This window comes from Ammospiza nelsoni, chromosome 4, assembly GCF_027579445.1.
Source record: "Ammospiza nelsoni isolate bAmmNel1 chromosome 4, bAmmNel1.pri, whole genome shotgun sequence".
NCBI classification, from domain to species: domain Eukaryota; kingdom Metazoa; phylum Chordata; class Aves; order Passeriformes; family Passerellidae; genus Ammospiza; species Ammospiza nelsoni.
Window position 1 is genome coordinate 31,421,076 of NC_080636.1, and position 26,864 is coordinate 31,447,939.

The 26,864-nt window shown below is 40.9% G+C and overlaps 1 protein-coding gene across 2 annotated transcripts in view; it reads left to right on the plus strand.

Moving 5' to 3' along the window:
* Positions 1-1,058: 1,058 nt before the first annotated feature.
* Positions 1,059-26,864, plus strand: part of FAT1 (FAT atypical cadherin 1) — a 101,937-nt gene continuing 76,131 nt past the window's right edge. For both annotated transcript variants that reach the window (XM_059469765.1, XM_059469767.1), the window contains exons 1-2: positions 1,059-1,386; positions 9,309-12,597. In XM_059469765.1, coding sequence (XP_059325748.1) covers positions 9,330-12,597 — 3,268 coding nt within the window. In that variant the 5' untranslated portion in view covers positions 1,059-1,386; positions 9,309-9,329. The remainder of the gene's footprint in view (positions 1,387-9,308; positions 12,598-26,864) is intronic.

Genomic DNA, 26,864 nt, shown 5'->3' on the forward strand with positions numbered 1-26,864 from the left:
AGTAATTGGTTGGGGCTGACTTTGGATGAGGGAGAACCACATTATAAATACATCTTGCTGGCTTGTGATGCATTATTTTAGGGAAGGAGCTGCCATTCTGCACTTTTTTTTTTTTTTTTTTTTTTTTTTTTTTGCTGTGCTTTGAGAAATACACCTCCCTTGAAGAAAAGAGAAAGGAAAAAGAAGAAGAAGAAAAGGGGGGGAAAGAAAAAAGAAGGGAAAAGGAGGAGAGGAGAGGAGAGGAGAGGAGAGGAGAGGAGAGGAGAGGAGAGGAGAGGAGAGGAGAGGAGAGGAGAGGAGAGGAGAGGAGAGGAGAGGAGAGGAGAGGAGAGGAGAGGAGAGGAGAGGAGAGGAGAGGAGAGGAGAGGAGAGGAGAGGAGAGGAGAGGAGAGGAGAGGAGAGGAGAGGGGACTATTCTTGACTTAACGTGGCCGGGAGAGCGTGGGAAATTCCCGTGCTCGGAGCCTCCCGGGTGAGCTGGGGCTGTGCCCCGCCGAGAAGGAGCCGCCGGGCGCAGCTCGGGCGCCCGCAGCGAGCGGCGGGGGCAGCGCGGTCCCGCCGAGCCGAGCGGCGCTGCGGCGGCGGAGCCAGAGGGGCCCCCGAGCGGCGGCGGCCGCGGAGAGCTGGGGCGGCGGGGCCGTGCCGGGCACAGCGCGGCGCCTCACCTGCGGGAGGGAAGGAGGAGGGAGAGAAAGAGAGAGAGAAGGAGGCAGGGCGGCCGCGGCACAGCCCGCGCAGAGCTGCGCGCTGCTCCCTCTCGCCCCGACTGCCGCGGCGAGGGCAGGGAGGGGGTGGTGCTGCCGTGAGCCCGGTCCGAGGGGGACGGACAGAGTGCGAAAGAAGACGGAGAGAGAGGGAGGGAAGGAGGGAGGGAGGAAGGAGGGAGGGAGGGAGGCGGGGGAAGGAGAGAGGGAGGGAAGGAGTCGGCGATCCGGCGCAGCGTTTCCACTCTCTCTCTCTCCGCTGCTGTAACTCCTCAACTCTGCCCGTTCTTTGCCTGGACATGTCTTAAGAAAGTTGGATCTTTCCCTCCCTCTCGCCTTTCTTCATATTCTTTTTCTTTTTATATTTTTTTCTTTTTTTCTTCTTCTTCTCCCACTCCCCGTGTATTTTTCCTTCCCCCCTCGTTCAAGTTTCAAGCAGCGGATGGGTCGGAGCCGACATGCCGCGCTGTGGCGGCGGGGCCGGGCGCCGCGCTGGCTGCGCGCCGGGGCCGCGCTGAGCGCCAGGGCCACCGCGGGGTTCACGCTCTAGAGGCGTGTGGGCACCGGAGCATTGCTCGTGCTTTCTCCAGAGGACAAAAAAGAAAGCGGGAGGAGGAAGCGTGCGGACATGAACTGAACTGGAGCGGACTTTGTGAGAAGAGTGCCGAGTCCAGCTGGTCTGGTGAGTTCTTTGTTTAATGAGTTTATTATCAGCAGGGTGCTGAGAGGGATGATTCCCTTGAGAGTTCTAGTGCTCTAATTTGCTGCCTTACTGAAAACAGTAGGGTCTGCGATTCAACCCGTGGTTTTTAACTGTGTAGAGTCGGTATGTTTATGTATATATCAATACGTGTATATATACGTATATACCCGCACATCGACTCTGTGCAAAGCTACGTGTTCCTTGGAGCGGAGGTACCCAATCTTTACCGCCCCCTTCACTTGAGCGAGGCTCAAGTTTCCCGACGCGGACCCCGCCGCCGGAGCCGGGCTCTCCGCTCCGGTCTCGGCTGTGCTCCCTCCGGCGGAGCCGGGGCCGCCGCCGTGCCCGCCGCCCGTGCACTGTGGCGCGGCGCCCCCTGCCGGCCGCCGCGGAACTGCACCGCCGCCGCCGGGGGCAGCCGAGGCCGGGGCCGGGGGCTGCGGGGCCGGCCCGGGCAGGGGGCGCGGGGCTGCGGGGCGGAGCCGCCCGGCTGCGGGCCGGTGACCCTGAGAGCCAGCGCTCTCTGACCGGGTTGGCTCCTCCTGACCTGCAGCCCTGGGCGCGTGAGGCTGTGCTTGGAGAGGGGCTCCCTCCGCCGCTGGCTGTATTTATTTATGTGGCTAATAAAAGACTTGGCGGGGCTAATGCGTGGTAAATGCGCCCCCGCTGGCCGCTCCTACCTGCAACCCGGGTTCGTCGTGAGTCCGCTGGGACAGGATTCCCCAGACAAACATTTGATAGTTATTGTGTGATCACTTATTAATGAGCGGGGAATCCTTCAAGGACTTTTTCGGAGTATTAATCTTTAATGGGGGGCTGACAGACTGCCAGATATCCCTTCAGCATGAATCCCGCAGGGCGCTTTTCCCCTTGAGAGTACGGATTGGTAGCACATATCGTCTCCGCGGGCCGCAGGGTAGTCGCCCCAGCGCTCCCCCCGCTGCATACCCCGCTCCGCGGGTATCCCTCTCACTGCCGCCGCTTTTCCCGACGCCGGAGCAGGGCGCCGTTCCTTACAGCGGTGCCGGGGAACCGCGGGAGACGCCAATGGCTTTTGGCCCCTGCTGAGACCTCCCTGCTCCGCCCGGCCGTTCAGCGGCGGCTCGCCCAGCCCAGCCCAGCCGAGGTGGGGAGGCGTGAGCCCGGTCGCCTGCGGGAAGGGCAGCAGTCGCCGAGGCGCTCCTGGGTACCAGCGGTGCGGGCGGGCACCGCGGCACTTGTCCGGGCGACCCGCTGTTCCTGGAACAGCAGAGGACTGCGTGCGCCCGCCGGCTCTGATGGTCTCCCTTGCCATCCTCGTAAGAGACCCCCGGCAGCAGCTTTCCAAAGTTTCTGAGTAGCCTTTCTTCTCAGAAAGTACGCGAAGTCGCCCCCCGTCCCTGGACCGGCATTCGATTCTCTGCCGCTCCCGTCGTGCAGGAGCGAACGCGGCGGAGGTGAGGCATTCCCCGACCTCGGGCCACCGGGAGGAACAGCTCGCGGTTGTGGTTCGCCCTTCCCCCGCTGCTCTGTCCCGCGGCTCGTCCTTCCACGGCGGGGCCGGGCAGGGGTGCGAGGGCTGCCGCGGCTCAGCCGAGCGCCGCAGAAACGAGTTCCGGAGGGGCGGCCGTCCAGCGCCGCGGAGGAATCCGGCGGCGGGGGGCGCCGCGGCCCGCGGGGGGCGGGGAGGCACCGGCGAGGCGCGCTGGTGGCCGGGGAAGAAAGGGGCAGCGGCGCGGCGGGCACCGTGCGGGGCTGGCCCCGGCCCGCGCCTCTCTCGCAGGCAGCGAGCCGCACAGAGGTGAGCGCTGGGCCGGCCGGAAAGTTGGGACAAGTTCTGGCCGTGGGGGAGGGCGGCGCGGACCCCGGGGGAAGTTGAGCTCCGAGGCGAGGCCGGGACGGGGGCGAGCGGCCGCCTCGTGCTGGGCCCCGCTGGGACGGGCTGCGAGCGGCGCCAGCCCCTGCCCTGCTGCCCACCCCGCCCGGCCTCTGCCCGCTGCCCACCCTGCCCTGCTGCCCACCCCTGCCCGCTGCCCACCCCTGCCCGCTGCCCACCCTGCCCTGCTGCCCACCCCTGCCCGCTGCCCACCCCTGCCCGCTGCCCACCCTGCCCGCTGCCCACCCTGCCCCGCTGCCCACCCTGCCCCGCTGCCCACCCTGCCCCGCCGCGCATCGCATCGCGGGCCCGGCGCCCCGTTCCCCCACGGCTGGCGGCGGCCGGCCGGGCTGCGGCTGGGGCCGCACTCCCCCGAGAGCCAGCAGGACTCTAGCGGGCAGGGTCCGCCTGAGCTGGGCAGAGGAAAAGAGCAGGCGGTGGTGCTGTTCCCTGAGGCAAGGTGTCTGAGTGCGTCTGATGGGCCATTGCAAACTTCATTCCCGGGTGAGCCGGCAGGGGCGGTTCGCGGCGGGTGAGAAGTACCTTAGGATGAATTTCTTCCTTTGTTTGCACTTCCACACCGCGTCCCTCGTTGCCTTCCTCGCCGGACTGCTCCGAAAGGTAAAGGGCAGTGCCCGCCGGGACCCGGCGTTTGGCAGCGGCTCCCCGGAAGAGCCCGGCCGCGCTCATCGGTCGGCTCCTGCTGCTGCTTTTATTCTTCGTTAGGGCAGTTGGAGCAGAACAAAGTTATGTTTGAAAGACGCACTTTTTAATCTGTTTCGTCAGTAAGTGACGCCGTGTTTTACCGCTGTTAGTATCCCCCTGTTGAAAACTTTTCTTCGGAAAAGCATTACCAAGTTAAAGAATTGCTGCCTTCTGGCAGCAGGTTTTCCTGCGGTTTAAATACTTGCATATAAGTTGTTCCTAGGGAGTGGCATAGGAAATACTACCTGTATTCTTTTACCACCTCTGCTGTCTCTATGTAAAAGAAAAGAAAACATTGTATAAACTTCCTATTTGCTTTTCTAACTGTGTGGAAGTAATTCCACAGTATTCAATGAGTAAATATCTTACTTGCACGCTGTAAACTATTTCAAAACTTTTTGTTTTATTCACTGTGAAATCCTAAAATCTCGTTTAGGAGAATGAAAGGTGTGCCTTAGTAGTCATCCCAGAAGAACTATCTGATTTTTTTAAATTAAGCATGCTAAAGAACTTTGTATGGCTAAGTTAGCTCTTCTATCAGTTCAAGTAAACAAGTGTAAAATGGTTTTAAACTCTCGAAGATTCCCTTCTTTTTTTTTTTTTTTTTAAGTTTAAAACTGAATTAAAAATCAGTACAACTATTTTTGTTATCACAAATTTTAGGGTGCCATGCTAAATTTCAATCAAACTGTTATTCACAGAGATTGGAGGTTTGCTTTTCCTTGAACAGCTGATGAGTTCATATTAGATACACCAGTAAGTAACTGCCTACAGATAAACAGTTGAAATCCTCCATGTGAATCTTTGTTTCATTCTGGTTTCAGAATCTTTGCCTGCTGCTGGAGTATAGCTGCTACATTTTCCTTTTAGCAGTTAATACTTGAAAACATAAATCAAAGTATCTCATGAGATTAACTCATGATGTGGGGAATACAAACATAAAACTTACTGGACTTTAGTCACAAGTTGAAACTGTTATGTTAATCTCTGCGACAATGTACATTTTTTGAATAACTCACCAGCTTTACTAAAGTAACACTACCATACACTCTCATCATGTGTTAATTTTCTGAATACCAAAACAGACACTTTCCCCCTCTGAAAAGCAAAAGACACTGTTAATTTGTTTGATTGGAAAGTTATGCATGTTGAAACAGCTAAACCTGGTGCTTCTTTTTTCCCAGCAGACTACATGAATAATTCCTTTTAAACAATTGAAAGGGTAGGTGTAAGGACAATTAGTGCAGCTTGCAAAGTCTCACGATCTCTCATGGACTGCTACACTAGAAATCCTGTCATGACAGTTTAATTTCACAGCGCGTTTCTGTCAGACAGCATCAGTTGGGTGTGCTGATCAAAACTGACCTTTGTGGTAAATAAACATGGTTAATGTTTTGCTTGGCAGATAGGTTATTCTGGACTTAATTGGTAGAGCTTGCATGTAGAAAAAGAAGAGCAATGAGACTAAGACTAACTTGGGTATATTGCCTGATTTGGGTAGTTTTTCTGCCTGTGACTTCCATTGATGGGGGAGTCAATATCTCAGCGTATGCTGCCTATAGATACCTTATGTATCTGTGTGTGGTAAGTTGGTTCAATGTATCTATGGTAAGCAAGATAAGCTTGATTTGGTCTTTTTTTGCTTGCTTGGCATTAAAATTGTTCCTTACTAAGTTTTGTATTTTATGCTTTAAACTTTAAAATCTCAAACTATAAACTTTGAAATCTAAGTACTGTAAACTTCGTGCTAGGAGAAACAGTCTTTCTTGTGACTGCTATCTTATCCAGTCATCTTAATTTGTAACATCACTTTGAGCTCTGCTTGCTCCAAAATTATGCTTAGGCCTTTAATGTAAAGATAGTTCATATTTCTAAGTTGCATTAATACTTTTTTCCATGTACAAATTATGTTAATGTTTTAATACGTTAATAGTTTTGATGATGTTCTAACTAATTAGTAAAACTGTCTTACATATCCCAGTGCTGAATTTGCATATCAATAAAAATGACCTGGATATGCATAGAAATAAAAATTATCTGAATAATAATTTCCAGATAGGAAATCACAGTTTGTTTGAAAGTAGCTTTTCAGAATAATATGGTGTGCACTTATGAGGTTAGGGCTGTGATGTTTTGCTAAGCAAACTGTTGCCTTGTGTATTGAACATGGATACAGAAAATCCTGAACTGGTTGTATTCCAAAGATAATAAAAATTTAGGAGTTCAAAGTGTAGCCTTTGGCTAAAATGTTTCTGAAATTCAGTCATTTTGGCACGCTGTAATGAGCCATCAGAGTTTATATCTAACACATTATCACTTTATCTTAATGCTTTCATACTTTCTCTTAGTAGTTAATATTTTTTATAACTGGAGCTGTTTAATACTTTAGATATTTTCCAAGAATATACTATATTGATTTTTGGATAATCCGAGTCAATGTTTTTTAGTTTCTAGTAACTGTGTGAATTGTGACAAGATGGAAATAGTGTTGTGTAAAAGAAATTGCTGACTTTTTATCTGATGTGGTTAAGTGTTCACTTGAGAGAGACTTTTACATTCTTGTTTGTAACTCAGCAAGTCATAGGGGTTAGTGCTGGGGAGGGGATTCTCTTACTGTGGTTGTGTTATTGTTTGTAATGGGCTGCCTGTTGCTGGTTCTGAGCAGACTTGAAGGTGCTACAAAAGAGCAGCAAAAAGTGCTCAAGGTATTATGGCACAGAAAAATATTGCAGTAATAGTAAAACCTACAAGTGTTCAACTTTGAATATTAATGGGAAGTTTGGATATCTTAATGCATCTTAGTGGTGTACATGTCCTGTCTAATGTGCCTGAGATGTGAGCAGCAAAGGATAAGAGATACAAACAGATACAATGTTTTACATTATAAATCCACCACTTCAAATAGCCTGTTGCCAAACATAAACATAGGCAGTGAGTTAGGTGCTACAGCATCAGAAGTAAAGCTGGGTTTTGGACTTCAGTATAAATTAAAAATAATAATAATAATAAATCCTAGTGTAACTGAGGGAGAAAACAGGGAAGCATTTGATCAGATCAACATAAAATTTGATCACTGAGTAATAGATCATTGGTAATAGATGGCTTCCAAAATTCCAGCAAGATGGAGGAAAAGCTGGGTTTGTTGATTGCTTAAAAATGATGTTTTAAGCAATCTTCTTAACATTGCCTTTTAGGCCAGTCTGGTGGCTTTTTAAAATTTTCAGAGTTTTGGAGTTAGTGATATCAGTTATTTGTTGCAAAGATTTGGTTGTCTGTAAGAGTTTTTGTTTGGGGTTTTTTTTTTTTGGCTTTAAGCAAATATTTGTTAACTTGGCAGTATACTGGGACATAAAGCCCTGGAGACCCAAGTGCCTCTGTATTCCCAGGACATATCATAACCTGGGAAGGAAAGTAGGTGGGGGAGGAATAATACTGTTTAGCCATTGGAATGGTGACTGTTCCAACCTCAGTCATTTGCCCTCCCAACCTTTTCTTCATTCAGTGTTAAGACCTTGTAAGTATTGGTTCCAGCTAGTGACTAACTTCAAAGAGCTTTAATGATTTTTATTGTTTGCTTATTCACTTTTTGTTTGCTATGTTTATAGTTTTAATTGTGCAACTTAATGCCTAGATTTGGAAGACAGACACGCTTTTTTTTTCTCCTTCCAAAAGGATATTCCTTTTCAGTACTCCTCTACAATACTTTGTATGGTTTGTGTGAATCTGAGTCTTAAATTCCTGTCAAAATCATTGACTTAGGAATATCTGTGACTGAATTCCTTCTGAGGTTTTGAAGTGAACTGTTGACACAAGCAGATTAATTTGTTCTGATGTTTGCTAATGGGCAGAGTCAGTCCATGGAATGTCAGCCAGTGTGATCTTTAACAAATCTACCTGAGCAGGTTGGAAATAGGGAAGAGAAAAATTACTGTAAGACAAAATATGAGTGGAGAAAGGAGGCAACATGTGATATTATTTTAGAAGAGGTGAACAGAGCTAGCATGAACATAGGCACTTAGAGATTGACATCCAAAGAATAGGATGAGGGCAAACCAGGGCTTAAATGTGGGGAGAAAAAGGTCAGGAACAATAAAAAAAATGACATACTGAGTAATTAGTTAGATTTGTATAGCAGATTGGCCAGGGAAGAAAACTCAGTATGAGAGGTAAGGGAAAAAATAAAGCATAAATAGTGAAAGGAGAAATCTATGAATGTGTACTACTTAATCAAAGTAATCAAGAAAATGTTAGATTGCTTTCTACTTGCTGGGAAGAAATTTTGCCCCCAGGTTCTTGTTGAAAGCTTAGGCTTGTCAAGGGAGCCTTCTGAGGATTTAATTTGCTGTACTGTGAGACTTGAAGGAGTGAAGACGGTTGCTGTAAACCCAGATGAAGAAGGTGGTCCCAGATGTCTTGTTCCTGAGGTTTCTGCCTTTCTTCCTGCTGCAGTCTTGTCTAGACTTAGCTAGCAGAAATATTATACTGACTTCAAAAGGCAAATCCAGTGAAGGTGTGCCTTTATGACTGTCTTGCTGTTCCAGGCTCTTTCTCTGTCATTTTTAGAGTGTGTTGGAGAAGCCCAACTGAAATGTTCCTCCAGTAATTTTGATAGATTCTTGTTCTTATAGCTCTTGATACTTATTTGTTTCAGATCTGTTCTGAGAGGGGAATAAAGGAATATGTCTTATTCTTTTTGGGCTTTACACCTTAGTGGTGCTTGACTTTTTTTTTTTTTTAATGATAAGCACTACTCTTGCAAGGGCAGTCAGAGCTGCAGGGAATACAATACAGAATTACTCTCTATTCTAATAATAATATTTATAATTCTTGTAAAGAATTGATGGTGATACCAAGCCAACTTTTGCAGTTTACTTCCACATAATTGCATATCAGTCATTTTACAATCTAAATTAAATGAGGGAGGAGAATTTTCTACTAGACATAATTGTCATATATGAAGTAGAGAACTGGAGTGAATGTTCACTACTCCAGATTAGTTCTGACCTACTTTGTTTGCTCACAGCAGACAGCATTGATATATTTCTTCTAGCATGTTGCTTCATGGGAATGTTCATTTGAACTTAGCTCTGTGTTCCTCTCGTGTTGTGTTAGTAATTCCTAGAATTTGATGTAATGGATTCTTGGCATTTTGTAGGAGTTTTTAATTTATCTGTGTTTCTATTATTGCAAATAATTTTGACACTTTCTTTAAGAAAATTATATAGTCTAAATGTGTAACCTACAGTTTTCTTTCAAGCATGAATTCTGAACTAAGCATTATTGTTTATTTGATAAACTTTTGAACAATCATAAGCCTTACTACATCTCTTTCTTGTTTCAGGGTTTCTTTGTAATTGCTGCCATGGGAAGATACTTGACTATGCTGCTGCTGCTGATGCTGCTGGTGCAGCATTTTGGAAACTGTGAAGGAAATCAAAGGCCACATCATGCTCCATCAATGCAATTTACAGAAATACAGTATAATGCCACTGTGTATGAGAATTCAGCAGCCAAGACTTACGTTGGGCATCCAGTGAAAATGGGCATTTACATTACAAATCCACTGTGGGACATAAGATACAAAATTATTTCTGGTGACAGTGAGAACTTGTTCAAAGCTGAAGAGTATGTTCTTGGAAACTTTTGCTTTTTGAGAATACGGACCAAGGGAGGAAACACAGCTATCCTTAACAGAGAGGTGAAGGACCATTATATGCTGACTGTTAAAGCAGTTGAAAAAAATACAAATGCTGAAACGCGCACAAAGGTCAGGATACAGGTACTGGATACAAATGACTTGCGGCCTTTGTTTTCTCCAACATCTTACAGTGTTTCTTTGCCTGAGAACACAGCAATAAGGACCAGCATCGCAAGAGTCAGCGCGACAGATGCAGATATAGGAACAAATGGAGAGTTCTACTACAGCTTTAAAGAAAGAACGGATGTGTTTGCCATACATCCAACTAGTGGAGTGATAGTTCTGACTGGTAGACTTGACTACTCGGACACAAAACGTTATGAGATGGAAATTCTTGCAGTGGACCGTGGGCTGAAGCTGTATGGTAGCAGCGGCATAAGCAGTATGGCAAAACTAACGGTTCACGTAGAGCAAGCAAATGAACATGCCCCTGTCATTACAGCTGTTCCATTGACTCCATCAGAGTCAGACCCAGATCCCACGTATGCAATTGTAACCGTAGAGGACAATGACCAGGGTTCGAACGGGGAAATAGCATCATTAAATATTGTTGCAGGAGATGCGCTTCAACAATTCAAAACAGTGAGGTCTGTTCCGGGTGGCAAAGAATACAGAATAAAAGCCATTGGTCCCATTGACTGGGAGAGTCACCCTTTTGGATACAACCTTACCCTTCAAGCTAAAGACAAAGGGAATCCCCCACAATTTTCTTCTGTAAAAGTTGTTCATGTGACATCACCACAATTTAAGTCTGGTCCTGTCAGATTTGAAAAAGAGATATATAGAGCTGAAGTAAGTGAATTTGCTCCTCCAAACACACCTGTGATAATGGTGAAAGCTGTGCCTAGTTACCCACATTTAAAATATGTATTTAAAAACACACCAGGAAAAGTAAAATTCAATTTAAACACTCACACTGGTCTTATTACCACATCAGAACCCATAAAAGCACAATATGCATCCCATTTTGAACTTGAAGTTGTGACAAGTGACAGAAGAGCTTCTGCAAAAGTATTAATTAAGGTACTAGGCATGAATAGCAATCCTCCTGAGTTTACTCAGACGTCCTATAAGGCCTCCTTCGATGAAAATGTGCCAATAGGTACAAGTGTCATGAGAGTGAGTGCAAAAGACCCTGATGAAGGGGAAAATGGTTATGTGACCTATAGCATTGCCAACCTAATTCCTTTGCCATTTGTGATAAACCATTTCAGTGGGATTATTAGTACCTCAGAAGACTTGGATTATGAATTGATGCCAAGGGTTTACAATTTAAGGATTCGAGCCTCTGATTGGGGTATACCGTATCGCCGAGAAGTTGAAGTTCCTGTTACTATTATTTTAAATAACTTGAATGACAATATACCTCTGTTTGAGAAAATAAATTGTGAGGGAATAATCCCCAGGGACCTTGGTGTTGGAGAACAAATAACAACCGTATCTGCTATCGATGCTGATGAGCTCCAGTTGGTGAGATACCAAATTGAATCTGGAAATGAACTGGATTTATTTAGCCTAAACCCGAATTCTGGAGTACTTTCTCTCAAACAATCACTAATAGATGGCCTAGGTGCTAAAATGTCTTTTTACAGTTTGAAAATTACAGCTACAGATGGAGAGAACTTTGCAAAACCATTGTATATCAACATAACTGTAGCTAATAGTCGCAAACCAGTGAACTTGCAGTGTGAAGAAACTGGTGTTGCCAAAATGCTTGCAGAGAAACTCTTACAAGCAAATAAGTTGCACAATCGTGGAGAAGTTGAGGATGCTTTCTTTGATACTCACTCTGTGAATCTGCATGCGCCTCAGTTTAGAAGTACTCTTCCCAGTAGCATTGAGATAAAAGAAGACCAACCTGTGGGCTCTAGCATAATATCTGTGAATGCTGCTGATCTTGATACTGGCTTCAATGGAAAGCTAGTGTATGTTATTTCTGGAGGTAATGAGGACAGTAGTTTCATTGTTGATATGGAAAGAGGAGTGCTGAAAATTCTATCTCCCCTTGACCGAGAACTAAAAGACAAATATACTCTCAATATTACTGTCTATGATCTTGGAATACCGCAGAAGTCTGCCTGGACCCTTTTAGATATAAAAATTTTGGATGCTAATGACAACCCACCGGAGTTCCTCCAAGACAGCTATTTTGTTGAAGTAAGTGAAAACCAAGAGCCCAACAGTGAAATAATTCAAGTTGGAGCTACTGATAAAGATTTAGGGGCTAATGGAGAAGTGAAATACTCTCTTCTTACAGATACAGACAAGTTTACTATTAATTCTGTGACAGGAGTTGTGAAAGTTGTAGGGGTCCTGGATCGGGAGGAGCAGCACATTTATTTGTTGAAAATTGAGGCTAGGGACCAATCTACTGAAGAACCTCAATTATTTTCAACAGTTATTCTGAAGGTGGCTGTAGAAGACGTAAATGACAATCCTCCCAAATTCATTCCTTCAAATTATCATGTGAAAATTCGAGAAGATCTTCCTGAGGGAACAATTATTACATGGCTAGAAGCCTACGATCCTGATTTGGGCCAGTCAAGTCAAGTACGGTACAGTCTTTTGGACAGTGGAGACGGCGCCTTTGATGTTGACAAAATAAGTGGAGCCATACGTGTTGTACAAAGACTGGATTATGAAAAGAAACAATTTTATAACTTGACCGTGCGGGCCAAGGACAAGGGAAAACCCGTTTCATTGTCCTCTACCTGTTACGTTGAGGTTGAGGTAGTTGATGTGAATGAAAACTTGCACCCCCCACGGTTCTCCATATTTGCAGATAAAGGCTTCATAAAGGAAGATGCTCCTGTTGGCTCCTCAGTAATGACAGTTTCTGCTTATGATGAAGATGCAGGACGAGATGGGGAGATCAGATATTCCATCCGAGATGGATCGGGTTTAGGAGTTTTTCGAATAGATGAGGAAAAAGGTAAGGTGGCTTTCTGTTACTTTCATACACTAAACAAAATCAAATGCCAGGAAAGAGAGAAGAGAAGCAGCATTGTATTGTCACAGTTGATTTAGGTGTTCTTGTTTGGACTAAAAGATGCCACTAACAATGTGTATAGTTCTGTCTGCTACTTAAGTGAAATTATTTTTATACATTTAATAAGTAATTTCTCTCTAATACTCCCACTTCCATTCAACCTACCTAGAGCCATGCTTAAGTCTTAAAATCTATACCACCCGGAAAAAGTAGGAATACTCTTGATGTAAAATGGAGCTCTGCCTCATGTGAGTGCATACACTCTCTGTCTCGTGGACAGTGGGGCTGTTATACTTTCCAATTAAATTACATTCAATTAAATAGCATTATCTTTTGCTCCTTTTACTGGAGGTATGCATGGGTGTGATATTGCCATCGTGCTGGTTTAGGCAGTTACTTTCAGAGTATACAGGTACTCATGTGGAGTTCAGTAAGCAGTGCCATCTTCATTGGAAGGCTTCTGCCAAAGAAAGCATTGATGCAACCTTAGAAGAACCTCATGTGAATCAAGCACTGAACTGTTGACTTATTGCATAAATAATGCATACATTGATGAGCAGTGTGAGAATTTTTCCAGTGTCATGTGTTCAGAAGAAACATAATTTTATTTTCAGTAAAATTCTAGTGCTGATTTTTGGCATTTTGGTGTGATGTCTATGTAGCTATCTATTCATTTATGTCTTTGATAAAGAGAGAGCATTGATATTTTGCAGTTATCTAAGCATCTTGAAATAAATTGAGGAGGAGTCTGGTGCACAATTTGTCTACAGGTTACATATAGGTAAATGATGACATATGTGATCAATGTCTTAAAGAATAAAAGCTTGTAACTGGGAATAAAAAGTGGGAATTATGTCTGATTCATCTAGTAGTCATTTGGTGTGTTCTCTGTGCTTCCCACAATTGTGAATGTGGGTAATAGAGACTCATGAAGCCACTTTGCTCTGTAGGGTTTGGGTGAACAAACTGTTGCTCATTATTTTTCTTCTCTAGAAAGTCTTTTATTAAATTATGTGGTTTGTGGCCAAAGAACCAGCTCTACAGGTTGAAATGTATCAATGCTTCTCTTAGCTTTGCTTTTAACAAAGCACATAGTTAAGGCAGTGAAACAGACTTTCTAAAAGTGGAGAATTTAATACTGTCTTTCCAAGACCTTGCAATTTAGCTTTTGGCCATTTGGTATGTGTGCAGAATATTCATTTGTGTATCATTATGCATTTCTTTTTACATAAGTATATTAAAGTTTACTGTGTGTTATGGTATTTTAGAGGTGTCTCTAGTTGTTCTATAGAATGAGTCTGAGTTTGGCAATGTATTATATGTGTGACAGGTAACAGTAAGTGAGAATGAACCTGTTTATGGGTATGTGGACAGGTGTGTGTGTTTTTGTGATGGTACTACCATGGCACAATTAGTTGTCTGCATGTGTTGCCTCTCTGCTTTTTTGGCACAAAGCTAGTTTACTTGACTAACAAATTGGTGTGAGTTTAAGTTGCTTTTTATCAGCTGGGTTTACAAAGCAGAGCTTGGGGCAAAGCCAGCTTCTGTTCAATAATATTGTCCAGAACAGTGGCTCTGTAGTTTCAAGGCATGGGAGAGGCATTGTCTCTATTCATATCTGGTATCTAGTGTTTGCACTTCTTTGGGGATGGAAGTAGAAGGATTTGGTGGGAATGGGGTGGTGGTGGAGAGGGGTTGCTAGTTTATGATATTATTGGACAAATTCCACTTATGACACTGGTGTGGGGAAGAAAGTGTTTATTTTGGGTTGCTTGATGTGTTTTTTCCATCAAATGGTGAGCTGAAGGAAAGAACATTGAGTATGTACAAACTTAACAATATAACTTAAATTTTGGATTGACCATTTTATTTTGGTGAAAAGCCATCAAAATTATTCTTGAAGGACTCTTTATACTGCAGTGTCTGAATATTTGTCATATTTTTCAAAATGGACTGGCCTTGATACAGGGAGCAGACTGATTATCAGCCAAGAAAGTACATTGAAGAATTTGTGAAAGAGAAATTCTTTAAGCAACTTGCTAACTCTTTGAGCTTGCTGAAAAGTTCTTTTGACTTTACCCCTGAGCTACATGTCTCATCCTGCTGTCTTTGAAGAGCATCATACTACACTGTCAGTTCAAAGACAGATAAATCAGATTTAAGAACTTATTTCAAGTCAACATTAAACTATTCAGTGGTTGAGGGGCTCTTTTATCCCTTGCTTATAAGAAATTAAGGAAAACAATCATATTTGCAGGTAGACTAGATGATGATAGAAGCATTGAATAGCTAGTTCCATGCATTGATTTTTGTTGACTTTTAGGTTGTCTTTACTATGTTAAGTTTATTTTAATTTTACAGTTCAAAAGGTAGGAAATAGTATTGGTGTTTGATATTTGGACCTGTAATTCTGGTATTTTCACAAGGGACTTTAATACATCTTTGCCATGGAGTCTTGAGTTCTGTTTTCCAAGACTTACCTTTATTTTCAGTCATTGGTTTTCATAGGTTCTGTTTTCTGCAGTTGTGCCCAAACCATTAGCAGTCAATGTCTTAACAGGGAGCACCAAACACCAATATTTCCAAACTCAGGAGCTGCTTTGAATACTTAGTTCCCTGACTGCTCTGATGCTTTTCAAGTAGACGTAGAAAAAAGATATGTTAGGGGTGAATTTGGTAGTCAGTCATATTTTAGCTTTCTTAGTATTCTTAAGCCTGAAAAGGCAATAATGGTCAGAAAAGGAGTAGAATAAGATGATAAAAGTCTAGAAAATTGCAGTAGTTTCTGTAGCACCTATATCACTGTCTGTTTTTTGTAATGTAAAAAATAGGGCACACACAGTTAACAGGTTTTAAAGTATTCTTCCTTTCCTAAGCTAAAAGGAAGTATTTTTCACATGAAGTGTAATAAAGTCATGAAACCCATTTCCTCAGGAAGTTATAGAGATTTATAAAGTATGACTAAAGAAAATAAATGATACTAATGAGATTACTTTGAGGTTCAGCCTCATGCTTTCTTCAGCTCATAAACTGTTAACTGGAAGCCAAGGGGGTAAGGGAGAGGGATCAGAGGTCATCGCTCAATGTATGATTCAGAAGTACAGCAATGCATTGTGCCTGATATTGTACAGAAATAAAATTTAAATTGCATGGTAAATGAAGACTTTGAGATATTATATGAGAGGAAAAATGTTAAATGAGGTTTTTGTGCTGTGAATTTATCTAACAAAGCCATTTGTTTATCCTTTAGGTACGTATTCAGGAGAACTTGGAATTTAAGATAGCTTTTTATTTGTGAGTGGAACTGAAGGCTGTAAATTGAGATGATCAATTGGCTATATAAATTGCCTGCTAAAGCAGCAGTAAAATATTTTCTCAAAGAATTTGACAAGGAGTTGAGCACATTGGTGTGTATTAATAACAGAAGGCATTGTGTTGATGCAGATCTCAGTGTGCCACAAGAAAAACCCATGCACCATCTAAATCCCATTAGCACAGAACAGTAAAAGTGAGATAAATCATGTCAGTACCATGCTGCTACTTCGATTGAGAAAAACTCTAAAGAATTACAGAAGCAATTGCTGGAGCAGAACTAAAGCAGAAGCTCTGTGGGACCAAGGCAATACTGAAACTTCTTTGTCCCAGTTTTTATTCCAGTGGAAAAGGAGGGAAAAATAAGAATGTCTTCCTGTTTACTTTTTGGTTTTCAGTTACAAGAACAGAGCCTTTCCTTGGGTATTTGCACTCCTCTAAGGTTAACTGAAAGATGGAAGCTCTAGTTTGTAAAAACTGTGTTGGGAAGAGCTCATAGTACTTCTTCCAATTGTCTAGGCAGGTGAACAGTGGCTCTCACTGGGCTGGATGGAACATTATCATGGGAGCACCAGCATGTGCTGAGCAAGTGTCCACACTGATTTTCAGCTGTAAAAATGAGGCTGAGAAAAACTTGTAGCAGTTATCTGGCCTTCTCCAAAGAATTTTTCCAAGCAGATTGCTCTTTTTCTTGGGATATCAGGACTTCTAGCTTATGACTGAGTGCTGTTCTTATCATGTTTCAAGGTTGTTTTTTATGGTTTTACTTTTCTTTCTAGTGCTCAAAATTTAGATAGCTAAGGGAGCCAGCAGACTCTGGATGTGTAGATGCCATGGGTTATTTAGCCTAAGAAAGGACTCATTGAAATGCTTAGGGAAGATGGGAGCCCATCCTGGAAACTGATGTTCAGAAGTGAAGGAAAGTTTAAGTAATGAATTCCATGGTGTCTGTTATAACGAAGCAGTTGCATTTACAATCCTTATACATGCAGAGGCTGGATGTTAGATGTAGGGCCTGCACAGTAAGCTTTCAAGACACAGTGAATTTTATAAACTGATTATCAGAAACTTAGCAAGTAGTTCAACTTGCAAGGCTACCAGCAGGTGATTTCTAAACTTTCTAAATTTCTAAATTTCTAAATTGAGGAAATTTCACCGTACATACCCTAGTTCCAGAATGGTGTGAAGGGTGAAGTGACAGTCTGAACCTCATACATGATAACCTTGTGTACTGTTACCTTGTTTTTACAGTATGTAGTTACTTGATGCCAGGAATCTTACTGCTCTTTCATTAACCTGATTTTGAGTTATTAGGCCATAAGTGTTACAGAATAACAGTAATTCTGCTTTAACGATATGGACAAAGTTTAAGGTGATTAAACTAATTTGCTGACTTAAAAAGATGCATTACTGTGTTTTTTTAAAACAAAGATCTGTCTAGCCTGAGATACTGTCTTCAGTAGCACAGGCAGGGCACGGAGATAATGCTTTCTTCTAATACTTCCCCAGTCTCTGGTTATTTTGTATTTGGGGAATTTTCAAGTCACATAGTTGGTAACATTCACATGCTTATCTTTTGTGTGTAGTCTTCCCTTGGAACCATATAACTTTGAAGTGTAACCTTGCTACTGTGATAAGGAAAAATGAATCGTTTTGGTAAAGAATATTAAAGGAACAAGTAAAAAAAAAAATTAGCAGGGGCATATGGAAGAAAATTATTTTTATTGCACTATCTCCGTATGCATAAAATAGTGTCAATAAAGCTTAATGGCCATAGGATGCTATTTTTAATATTACTAAAACTATTTCCAGCTGGGAAGGCATTCATTAAGAAGAGTGAATAGGATTTTAACTGTGTAAAGCAAAGTACTGAATTATATTCAGAAAAGGAACAGAGCATGGTTAACATGTAATAAGTATGTCAACATTGCTTTGTAGTGTTCATGTAAATCCATTAACTTAAATACAGGATATTATTAACATTTGTACATAAGGGATAGCTTCAGGCTCCATTTCTTCGGTGGTCCTTGGCTTTTGAGCTTTTCAAAGACTGGCATTAGCAAAGTTTAAATGCCATGATCACCAGTGGAGCAGAAAACACGAGCATCCAGTGGATAGCTGTTAAACCAGCACCGTTTTCTGGAACAGGAACCAACTGGCTTGCACCTACACCAACAACTCTTGTACCTTTAGGAAGGGTGACTGTACCCAGATCATCTATTGGGAGTCCTAATCCTCAGTTCACTCCTAGCTGTGACCCCTGCTCTTTGAAAAACGGTACAAACCAAAAGCAATTTAACAGTACACAATTTCAAATGCTTGGGAATGCTTTCTGTCTGTTTCTTGTAAAGATACAGTCATAAAATACCTGGAGATAGGGGAGACATTTCTAATCAAAACTGAGATTAGTATGATTTGGTTTTAAGTTAATTGTAGTAAGCAACCTTACAAATACAGGACTTTCTTCACATTCTCTTGTTGAATGCTTCATCTTGAAGCTCCTTCTGTATACTTTGTCACTCTTATTGTATAAACCATGGATATAAACATCAGGATGTGCAAAAACTTAGTTTCAGTTTGAATTTTAAAAAAGGGAAAAAAAGACATCAAGAAGTTCTTAATAATTTCCATTCTACTATACAAATTCCATGTTACATGTTGTGACTTACTGTTTATTCTGAATCTTTGAAGATCTGTCAGATTGTAGTCACTGGAAACTATGAACAGAAAAATATGTTGAACAAATCTTATTGTAAGAAAGCAATGAAACATTAAATTAAAAATAGTAATTGATCAAGTGATGTTGATACTAGGGAAAGAATATTCTAGGTGGGTTTAATATGATTGACTAATTCTTAGAGTATCTTCACATCAAAGACTAAGTTTGTTTACAAACATTGTGACAATGGCATTTCTGCCTGGCTCCTGCCCACCGAGGCAGTCTCATTAGCACACAGGATTTGCAATTAAAATTCCTTGTGTGAATATTTTGACCAGTTAAAAGTGAGAAGTAACTAAGAAGAAGACCTCATAGAACGGGGTCCTCAGATAGCATTTTTTTTTCCTGCAAAGCACAGCAGTTCTTCCCAGCAGAAGAGAGAGAAGGGTTGACGGGGTCTGTAGTTCTGCAAAATGCTGAGTGGCTGCAGCCTTTTGCACAATGAAGTTTTACCCTAGCTAGCTCAGGTACATTATGAGTAAAGCTCAGAGTGCAGACTAATCTTGCAGGTATCTAATTAGCTTTTCAGGCACATTTCTTTCATCCTACGCTGCATTCTGTGCAGCTGCATTACATTGTACTGAAGTTAATGATTTGCCCATGTAGCTGTAGCAATTAAATTTCTTCAGTAGCTGAGGCATACGTGTCCTAGAGTAAGAATTTAGATTATTCTGATGCAGTTTGAAGAAAACCCACAAAACCAACCCAAACTAAAAAAATTCCCAAGAAACCAAACCCCAAACCTAAAACAACAACAAAAAATAACCTGAACAACCCTCATCATGCAAAACAACCAAAACAAAAAAAAAACCAAACCCAGAATGATTACTAGGTTTTGTAAACTCCAAGTTAGGGTTAAATTCTTAAACTTATAAATGTTAATTTGGAAGGTTAATCGTTTAAATGAGGGGTTGCATCAGCACTTCAGTTTGCAATTAAGAGAAGACCTAATTCTAATGTATGCTGGAGATTTGAATGACATTTTAGTCAGCAGATGGGAGTTTTTTCATAATCTAAAGACTCAGATTATTTTTGGATTCTGGAGTTGGTGGTTAGTTGTCACACTGACATCTGGAACAGAATTTCAGGTCAACACCTGGAATTTGAACACAAACTGTTAAACTTAGTTCTTTGGGAAGCAGTACAAGGGCAAGGATCTATTTGTTTGAATGCTGTGTAATTAAAGCTCTTGAAAGAATTTGAGAGGTGTATTTTTGTGTGTATCTCTGTAAAAGTGAATGTGGAGTTGGGGCTTTTTTTGTGTTTTGAGAAAGTTTGGGAACATACCTGTTCAAGAAATTTTAGTTTATCTGTGCTAAATAATAAAAAATGCCACTGTTCTGGAAGCATTAAGCAGTGTAGATCAGAGATGCAGAAATAGTAATTTCTTTAGCCTTCTCTGTGAGGATAGTTTTGTAAAAATAGCACTACTTAAAAAAAGGGGCAGGGAAAGTAAGGATTACTTTGGTAGTTAAGTGCTCTAAAAAGATATTTTAATGCTGATACATGTTAAGAATTTTTTTCTAGTGGTATATTTTGTTCTTTGTCTCTCCTTTTGGTGTTGAATTGAAAAAAATGAGCAGCATGAGAACATCTCCACTGACTCTAGACCAGGTCTGCACATTTCAATTCTCCTGCTGACACTTTTGTGAATCCTTGGCAGGAGAGTCCTTATCAAGCTTCTCCAGAACTACCAGAAAAAAAGGTTTTGTTGTGACTATAAATAATGAGGCCACTTATGGTACTGTGCCCACCCAAACACTATAACCTGTTTTTTAAAGCATTTATCCAATGTTTTTATGACCTCTGTTTCCTACCATAATTTTCAGTGGTAGTCAAGCATGCTATATATGGAGCAGAGGTTAAATTCTAGCTTAGTCTGCAAGATGGGACAGACAACCATATCTGTGTGGGACACTTAAATTGAGGAGGCATACTTGTGGTTGTTAATTACAGATACTAAAAACTTGGCTAGACTATTTCTAAAATGAGGTATTATTTTCTGCTTTCTAATTAAGGATAACCCAGTGGGTTTGTGTTGTGTTCAGTCTGATGTTGAAAAGAGAGTGAAGCTGATGCAGAAGATGGTCTGTTTCATTTTGTTTTTATGTATTTTTCTTCAGTGGCATTAAAGCAAACTTGTGCCATTATGCAAGAAAAAACAGTTATGTTTTAAGAAAGTAACTATGCCTAAAGTGAGTAGTATTTTGAATTTAAAAAACATTTGCTTAAAATTTCATGCAACTAAAATATATTTTCCGCCAATTTGTTATGGTTTTAAAAATGAGTCCTTTGGCACATAGATTCTCTTTTTATGAGACAGTACAAATAGTTATAACACCAGCTTACTAATAATGATTTTTGAACTTCTAGATCTCCTCTAGTATTAGGAGAAATCTAAGAACTTTTAAGAGTATAGACCGAATTTAATACAATTTGTGTCTGAAATAAAAGAAATAAAAGACCAAGGGATGCACTGTCTGTAGACTGAGGACAAGGCCTGAATTTGCTGCTTTTCATAGAAAGCAATACAGGAAGTATTTTACTAGAAGATGACTAAATCCAGGTGTCAGATAGCCATGGTACCAGCAATCAAATAAAGTATCTCACATTCAAAAGTTAGTTTAAGTGTGTGTTAGTACTCCAGTTCAGAAGAGGTTGCATGGTTAACCTGTCAGGGACCATCTGCTTTTGACTGCAGTGTGCAGTTCTCTGCTACTCTACTGAGGGTGTGATTGTGTGCATTCTAAGGTCTAGAACTACTGGTGCCACTAGGTGAAACTGTGATATGATGCTGTTGCATTTGTGTTTCCTTTTAGGTGCATAAAACTAAGCCTGGCCTTTGGAACTAATTGAGTTTCAGTTTGGCAGGGGTTGAGGAGGCCTGGGTTTGGACCAAGGTCCTGAGCAGCCTGGAGCTAGGGAATTACTTTTCTTTCTTAGGCTTGAGGAAAACCATGTAATTTGCATTTGTGATGGTGGCAACTCCCAAAGTGCTATTAGGTTGTTAATGCAGCTTTTAGAATGTGTCTTTGGAAAAAGCTGAATTAGTTTTAGACAAACATATTCATCTTATGTTCTCTGTTGGCAGGGGCATCTTCCAAAGTAGTTTGAGTTTTCTTAGGTATCCTACTGAGTAAAACATCACCTTAGCTGCCAAATAGGGATCCCATACAAAAGCTGAGGCTCCCCTGCTCTGCTGCAGGCATGCTGAAAGTAAGGGATTGTTCCTTTCTGAAAGGTGTTGATTGGGTTACAGCTTGGTTTGATGAAAACAGAGCTGCCTGGGGGCTGTGTCTCTGTAGGAGATGAACTGGGGCTGAGCCACATGTGGTCCCAAAGATTTACCTTATAAACAGCAATCAGTTCAGGCAGCAGAATAGATACTAAGGGCCTATTAACTTACTTGGGTCTCTCTTTGACTTGAAAAGTACTTGTGAGCGGAGGAATAATAAAAGGGAAGGGTCGCCAAAAGCTATGGAAGGTGCATTTTGCTATATCACTCTTGGGACATCTGTTAAATTGGGCATTTATTTCCTACTAAGCATCTGCTGAGCTTTTGAAGTACATATTAAGGTCAAAGGAGGGGAGCTTGAAATGATTGCATAATGTTTATTCTTTTCTTTGAAGATTTTAGACTTTAATCATACAGCATTTGGACATATTTAACAAAGGACAAACCTACATGAGCATTTGGCAAGCTTCCAGAACTTATTACATGCAGTAGTTGCAGCTTTAGAACTTGGATTTAAAAATACTTTGGGCTTTGCTGAAGCTAGGTTTTGCAGGTCCATTTTTTAATCTGTCTATCATTCTTACTGCATCTGTGACTTTATCACACTGGACATCTGAATGTGACCAAAAATGAATTTTCAATTCATCACTCTCCATGAGGCTCAAGAAAAGAAAATCTCTAGCATTCCAGTACCATCAGAGAGGGATTTTTGGAAAAACTGAAGTATCCAAAGAATCTAGCAGCAGGAGTGCAACAAATCGTTTCCATGTTCAGAAATGAGGTTTCCCCAAGCTCATTGTGTTCTATTCATGATTTTAATTGCTGCTTCTTTTTAATTTAAAATCATTTGTGAACAAGGATAGTCAATATGTTAATGGTTCTTATAAGTAGTTGCATAGTTTGGATTGGCATTAGCGTTAGAGAGCAAACTGCTGGGTTAGTGGATATAAATTGACTTGACCTACTAGTAGTGGTCGTCATTAATAATTCGTTTGGCTCAGAGTTCTGTCTTTGCAAACTTGTCAGTGTGGTATTGCTGATAACAGAACTGAATAGCTGCTGTATGTTGGGAAAGTTACACATAGAAAATACAGTAGTTGCATTGCTTTGTTGACTAATCTTCTACCAAGAATAATCTTTTCTAACATGGATCATTTCCAAAATCTGCATGTATCTTGAATCAATCATTTTGGGTGTTTATAATAAAGGCAGAAAGCCTGATACCACCTCTATACACCAGAAAGTGAAAATGAGTGAGTTTTGGTTTTGAAGTTGCTGATCATAGAGTGCTTGTTAATATTTTTTGTAGGATTTAAGGCTTAAAAGGTTCTTATATTACAAATTTCAAAATACAAATTATGGATTAGCCTTCTAATTTTAGTGTTACTGGTAATGTACATGAGCATTACAGAATTGATACAGTCATGTGAGTGAAAAAATGAAGATTCCAGTAACGTAATATGCTGTAAGTGAATAAGAGTGAACAAATAATATGCTAAAAATGAATACAGACTTCCTGTATGTGTTGCCTGTAGTTCTGGTTGTATTTATGATAGAGAAGGAGTTTGGTAGTTCAGCTTGAAAGACTTTCAGTGCCAAGAAGTTTATGATGGAGTTATGGATTATGGAATTATGAATGTGATTTTAATGTTGGTATGTTGTCCCCTCCATTTCTCTAAACCTGTGAGAGTGACATGTATAGCTCTTTCACAGGGAATACATTTCCATTCTACAGGGGGTTTGTATTTATGTTTTTTTAACCCTCCTCCCCCCTTTGCCTGTAGATTTGCCATGACAGGGTATATCCTGTCTGTATGAAAATTAGAGATTGCTGTGTAATGATAAGGGTTTAATCTGCAACGAATCAGACATGTGGAAACTTCTGTCTGTGGAATTTTCTGTTTGATCTGAGAGGAATGCCCTTGCTGTGCCCTTCCTGTAATGAAAGCAAGGTATAGTGAATCAAAGTGATTCTAGATAAGATTGGAATGTGTGCATTGGTTATGCCCCTATTATATTTGGTGTTGCAATTCTGGCCATATGTATTATCTTACTATTCAAAATATTAGCAGCATAGTTCATCTTCTTCAAAGATATCTCTCTCTGTTTTAGCTAAAAGTGCTATAATTTTATTGATGAAATATGAGTTAATTACTTAGGTTTGAACACAGAAATTCTTGCTTGCAACAACCAATATTGTCAGCAAGATATTGAATGAGCTATGATAATATAGCATCTTTTTCTTACCGTAAATAATTTTACAGTATTCACTTAATCTTCTGTTTTCAAGATTTTGTTGGTGTGCCATTGTGAGAAATAGCTAACAGTTTCCCTCCATCATTATTTCAAAACCAGTTAATGATTAACAAATGTGCAGCTGCCTGTGCAAGGAATGTTACTTACTTTGGGAGGGGGGAAGGAAAGATTATTTCTTCACATAAGAAGTCTGGTGTGATAGTTCACTTTAAAGGTAATTTAAATATTACAGGATCAATTTCAGCAGATTAATCAGAAATGGGAAAATGACCCGTGCCTTTCTTTGATTTTTGGTTATATCTATCTTGTTTCTACCTGTACTATTAGTTAGTATAGTAATATTTTGTGTTGCCTATGTTTGTCCAGACAGTAGTTTTAAAGTAACAAACTATGTAAGAAGACATGGCAATTTATTCTTAAGTGTATGGATACAGGCAGAACATGGCTTTAAAAAAAAAAAAGTTATAACATCTAAGCAGTTCATAGTCCAAACTATTTTACACCATTCCTAATCAGATTTCTGAGTGGGGCCTTGTCTGTTAAGTACAGAGACCAACAGATCAGGAACTGTGCTTGTAAATGTAAAAACAAAAACTATCATAGAATTTGCGCTTTTCAATTAGCTTTTGGCTTGCTTCAGATTGTTCATACTGAATGGTGAAATTTTGTACTGAAATTTTGAACTTACTTGAATCTGTACAGTTAAGGTAGAGCAGGAAAGCATTCAAAAATTGTTAGTGGAAAATGAGTTGTCAAGTTGCCATTGACTCAAATGACACATCAGCTTTAATGTGCATTGTTTAATAAGAAGTTAAGGGAGTGACAGAGCGAGAGCAAGATTACTGCTGATTATTGGAATAAATGTTTGAGTGAATATTGATTCAGTATGTGATGATGGGAGGAAATGGAATAAGACATACATGCCATTCTATTTCTGTAATTCCAGGAATCATAAAAAATACTTTGGAAACTGAGTCATTCAGTCTAGTCAAACACAAGAATGACCAACATTTGAGAGTCTCTTTTTGACAACAGCTATGCACAGATACAGAGATTTGAGGAGGTCTCCTGGTGCAACTCAGTCTAGTTGCTGTGTATTCTGTGAATTTCTTAAACAAGGAAGAAAATCCTCAGTGGTTAGGACTAAAATGCATTTTATGTCTAAATGGTCTACTAATTACCTACAATATCATATTTTTCATTTACACTGTTCTAGTGTTGACAGAGTTGATCTACTTCTTTATGACAAATTATTGGTTTGTGAAGCAATTATTCATCACACTAATTTTCTTTGGTATTGTTTTGAAGGGTGCAGTTATCTTCAGCAAAAAATGTTTCTGTGGAGAATAACTAAAGGCTTTTTCAATGGAAATTCTCTCAGAGAGACTCTGTGGTCTTTGTTCATCCAAATGCCTGCAGGTTTGCTTAGTAAGCAAAAAAATGAATTAAATTTATAGATTTTTATACTTTTTAACTGTAGCTTGCATGAATTTCTACTACCATTAGTAATTTTTTATTCTGGAGAGTGTTAATTAAGACTGCATATGCAGTTGTCCATTGTTTATGTGAGAAAAACTGAAACGATTTCCCAGCAAGCGTCCAGGGCCCCCACAAATAAGTATGCTTGACATCTGATAAATGATCTCTAGTTTTCTAGTTACAAGTCTTCTTTTTAGATGTTATGTATTGGTTCTTCAGTGCTCTAAGAATTTGCTTGCAAATTGGAGGATTTGTCATTTGCTTGATACAGTAATCCTAAGCAAAGAGAATAAACTTAATTTTATGGTACCAAAACTATTTGCTTTCAGGGTTCCTCTGGCTTTAAAATTTCACTCAAAACCAGACAAGTTCAGAAATGTTTCTCTGTATGGCCTTGTGTTTAGTTTGATTCATATGCAAAGGCAAATAAGGCTAATTAAAAATTAGTTTAACAGGTACTCATCAATGTAGAATCCCCTCTGGAAACAGGACCAGAAATAAAGTCTGAATAAATAAATGGATACTTTGTAGGTTAATACATCTGACTTTGTCAGAGCAAGGATGAAAATGTCTTTCGATGTCACTGAATCCCAGATGCTTTCATTCCATGAATTTGTCAATTTGCTTTGTTCTCCTAGCATTAGCATGCCCAGAGGTGTATCAGATCTTCTTTGTACACAGAAATCTGCTTGGGAGCAGCACTTCTGTTGGCAGTAATTAAGTGCTTTTGTTTTCTATAGCTACCTGGTGCAGTAACATGAACAGCAGTAATAGCCTGATTTCCAGAATTCCTCAACATGCTACCTCCTTTTTGATAGATATCAGTATCTTTGCTTGCTCAGAGCTGGTCTGGAAACTATCATTGCTAACCAGCAGTTTCTGCAACTGAAAATATCTTGGAGACTGAAAGCTTGAAGCAAAATTGCAGTAGTCCAAACCACAGCCATGCATAAATAACACACACATGTGCTAAACAACAGTTTTTTTGTGGTGGGTTAGTCATGAGCCAGAGTTGTTGTGGAACACAGCTGTAACAGCTTCTTTCTGAAGGATAGGACTGCTCTGTTTGACTTACTGGGCCTTTAGTGTTTCACAGAAGTAATAAGGGGTGAGCTGCAGTTTCAAATTTCCACCAAAAAGGGAATCTGAGAGAAATGCAGTGTGTACAGGAAAAGTATTCCTGGGATACATGGAAAAATTTTTCCTTAT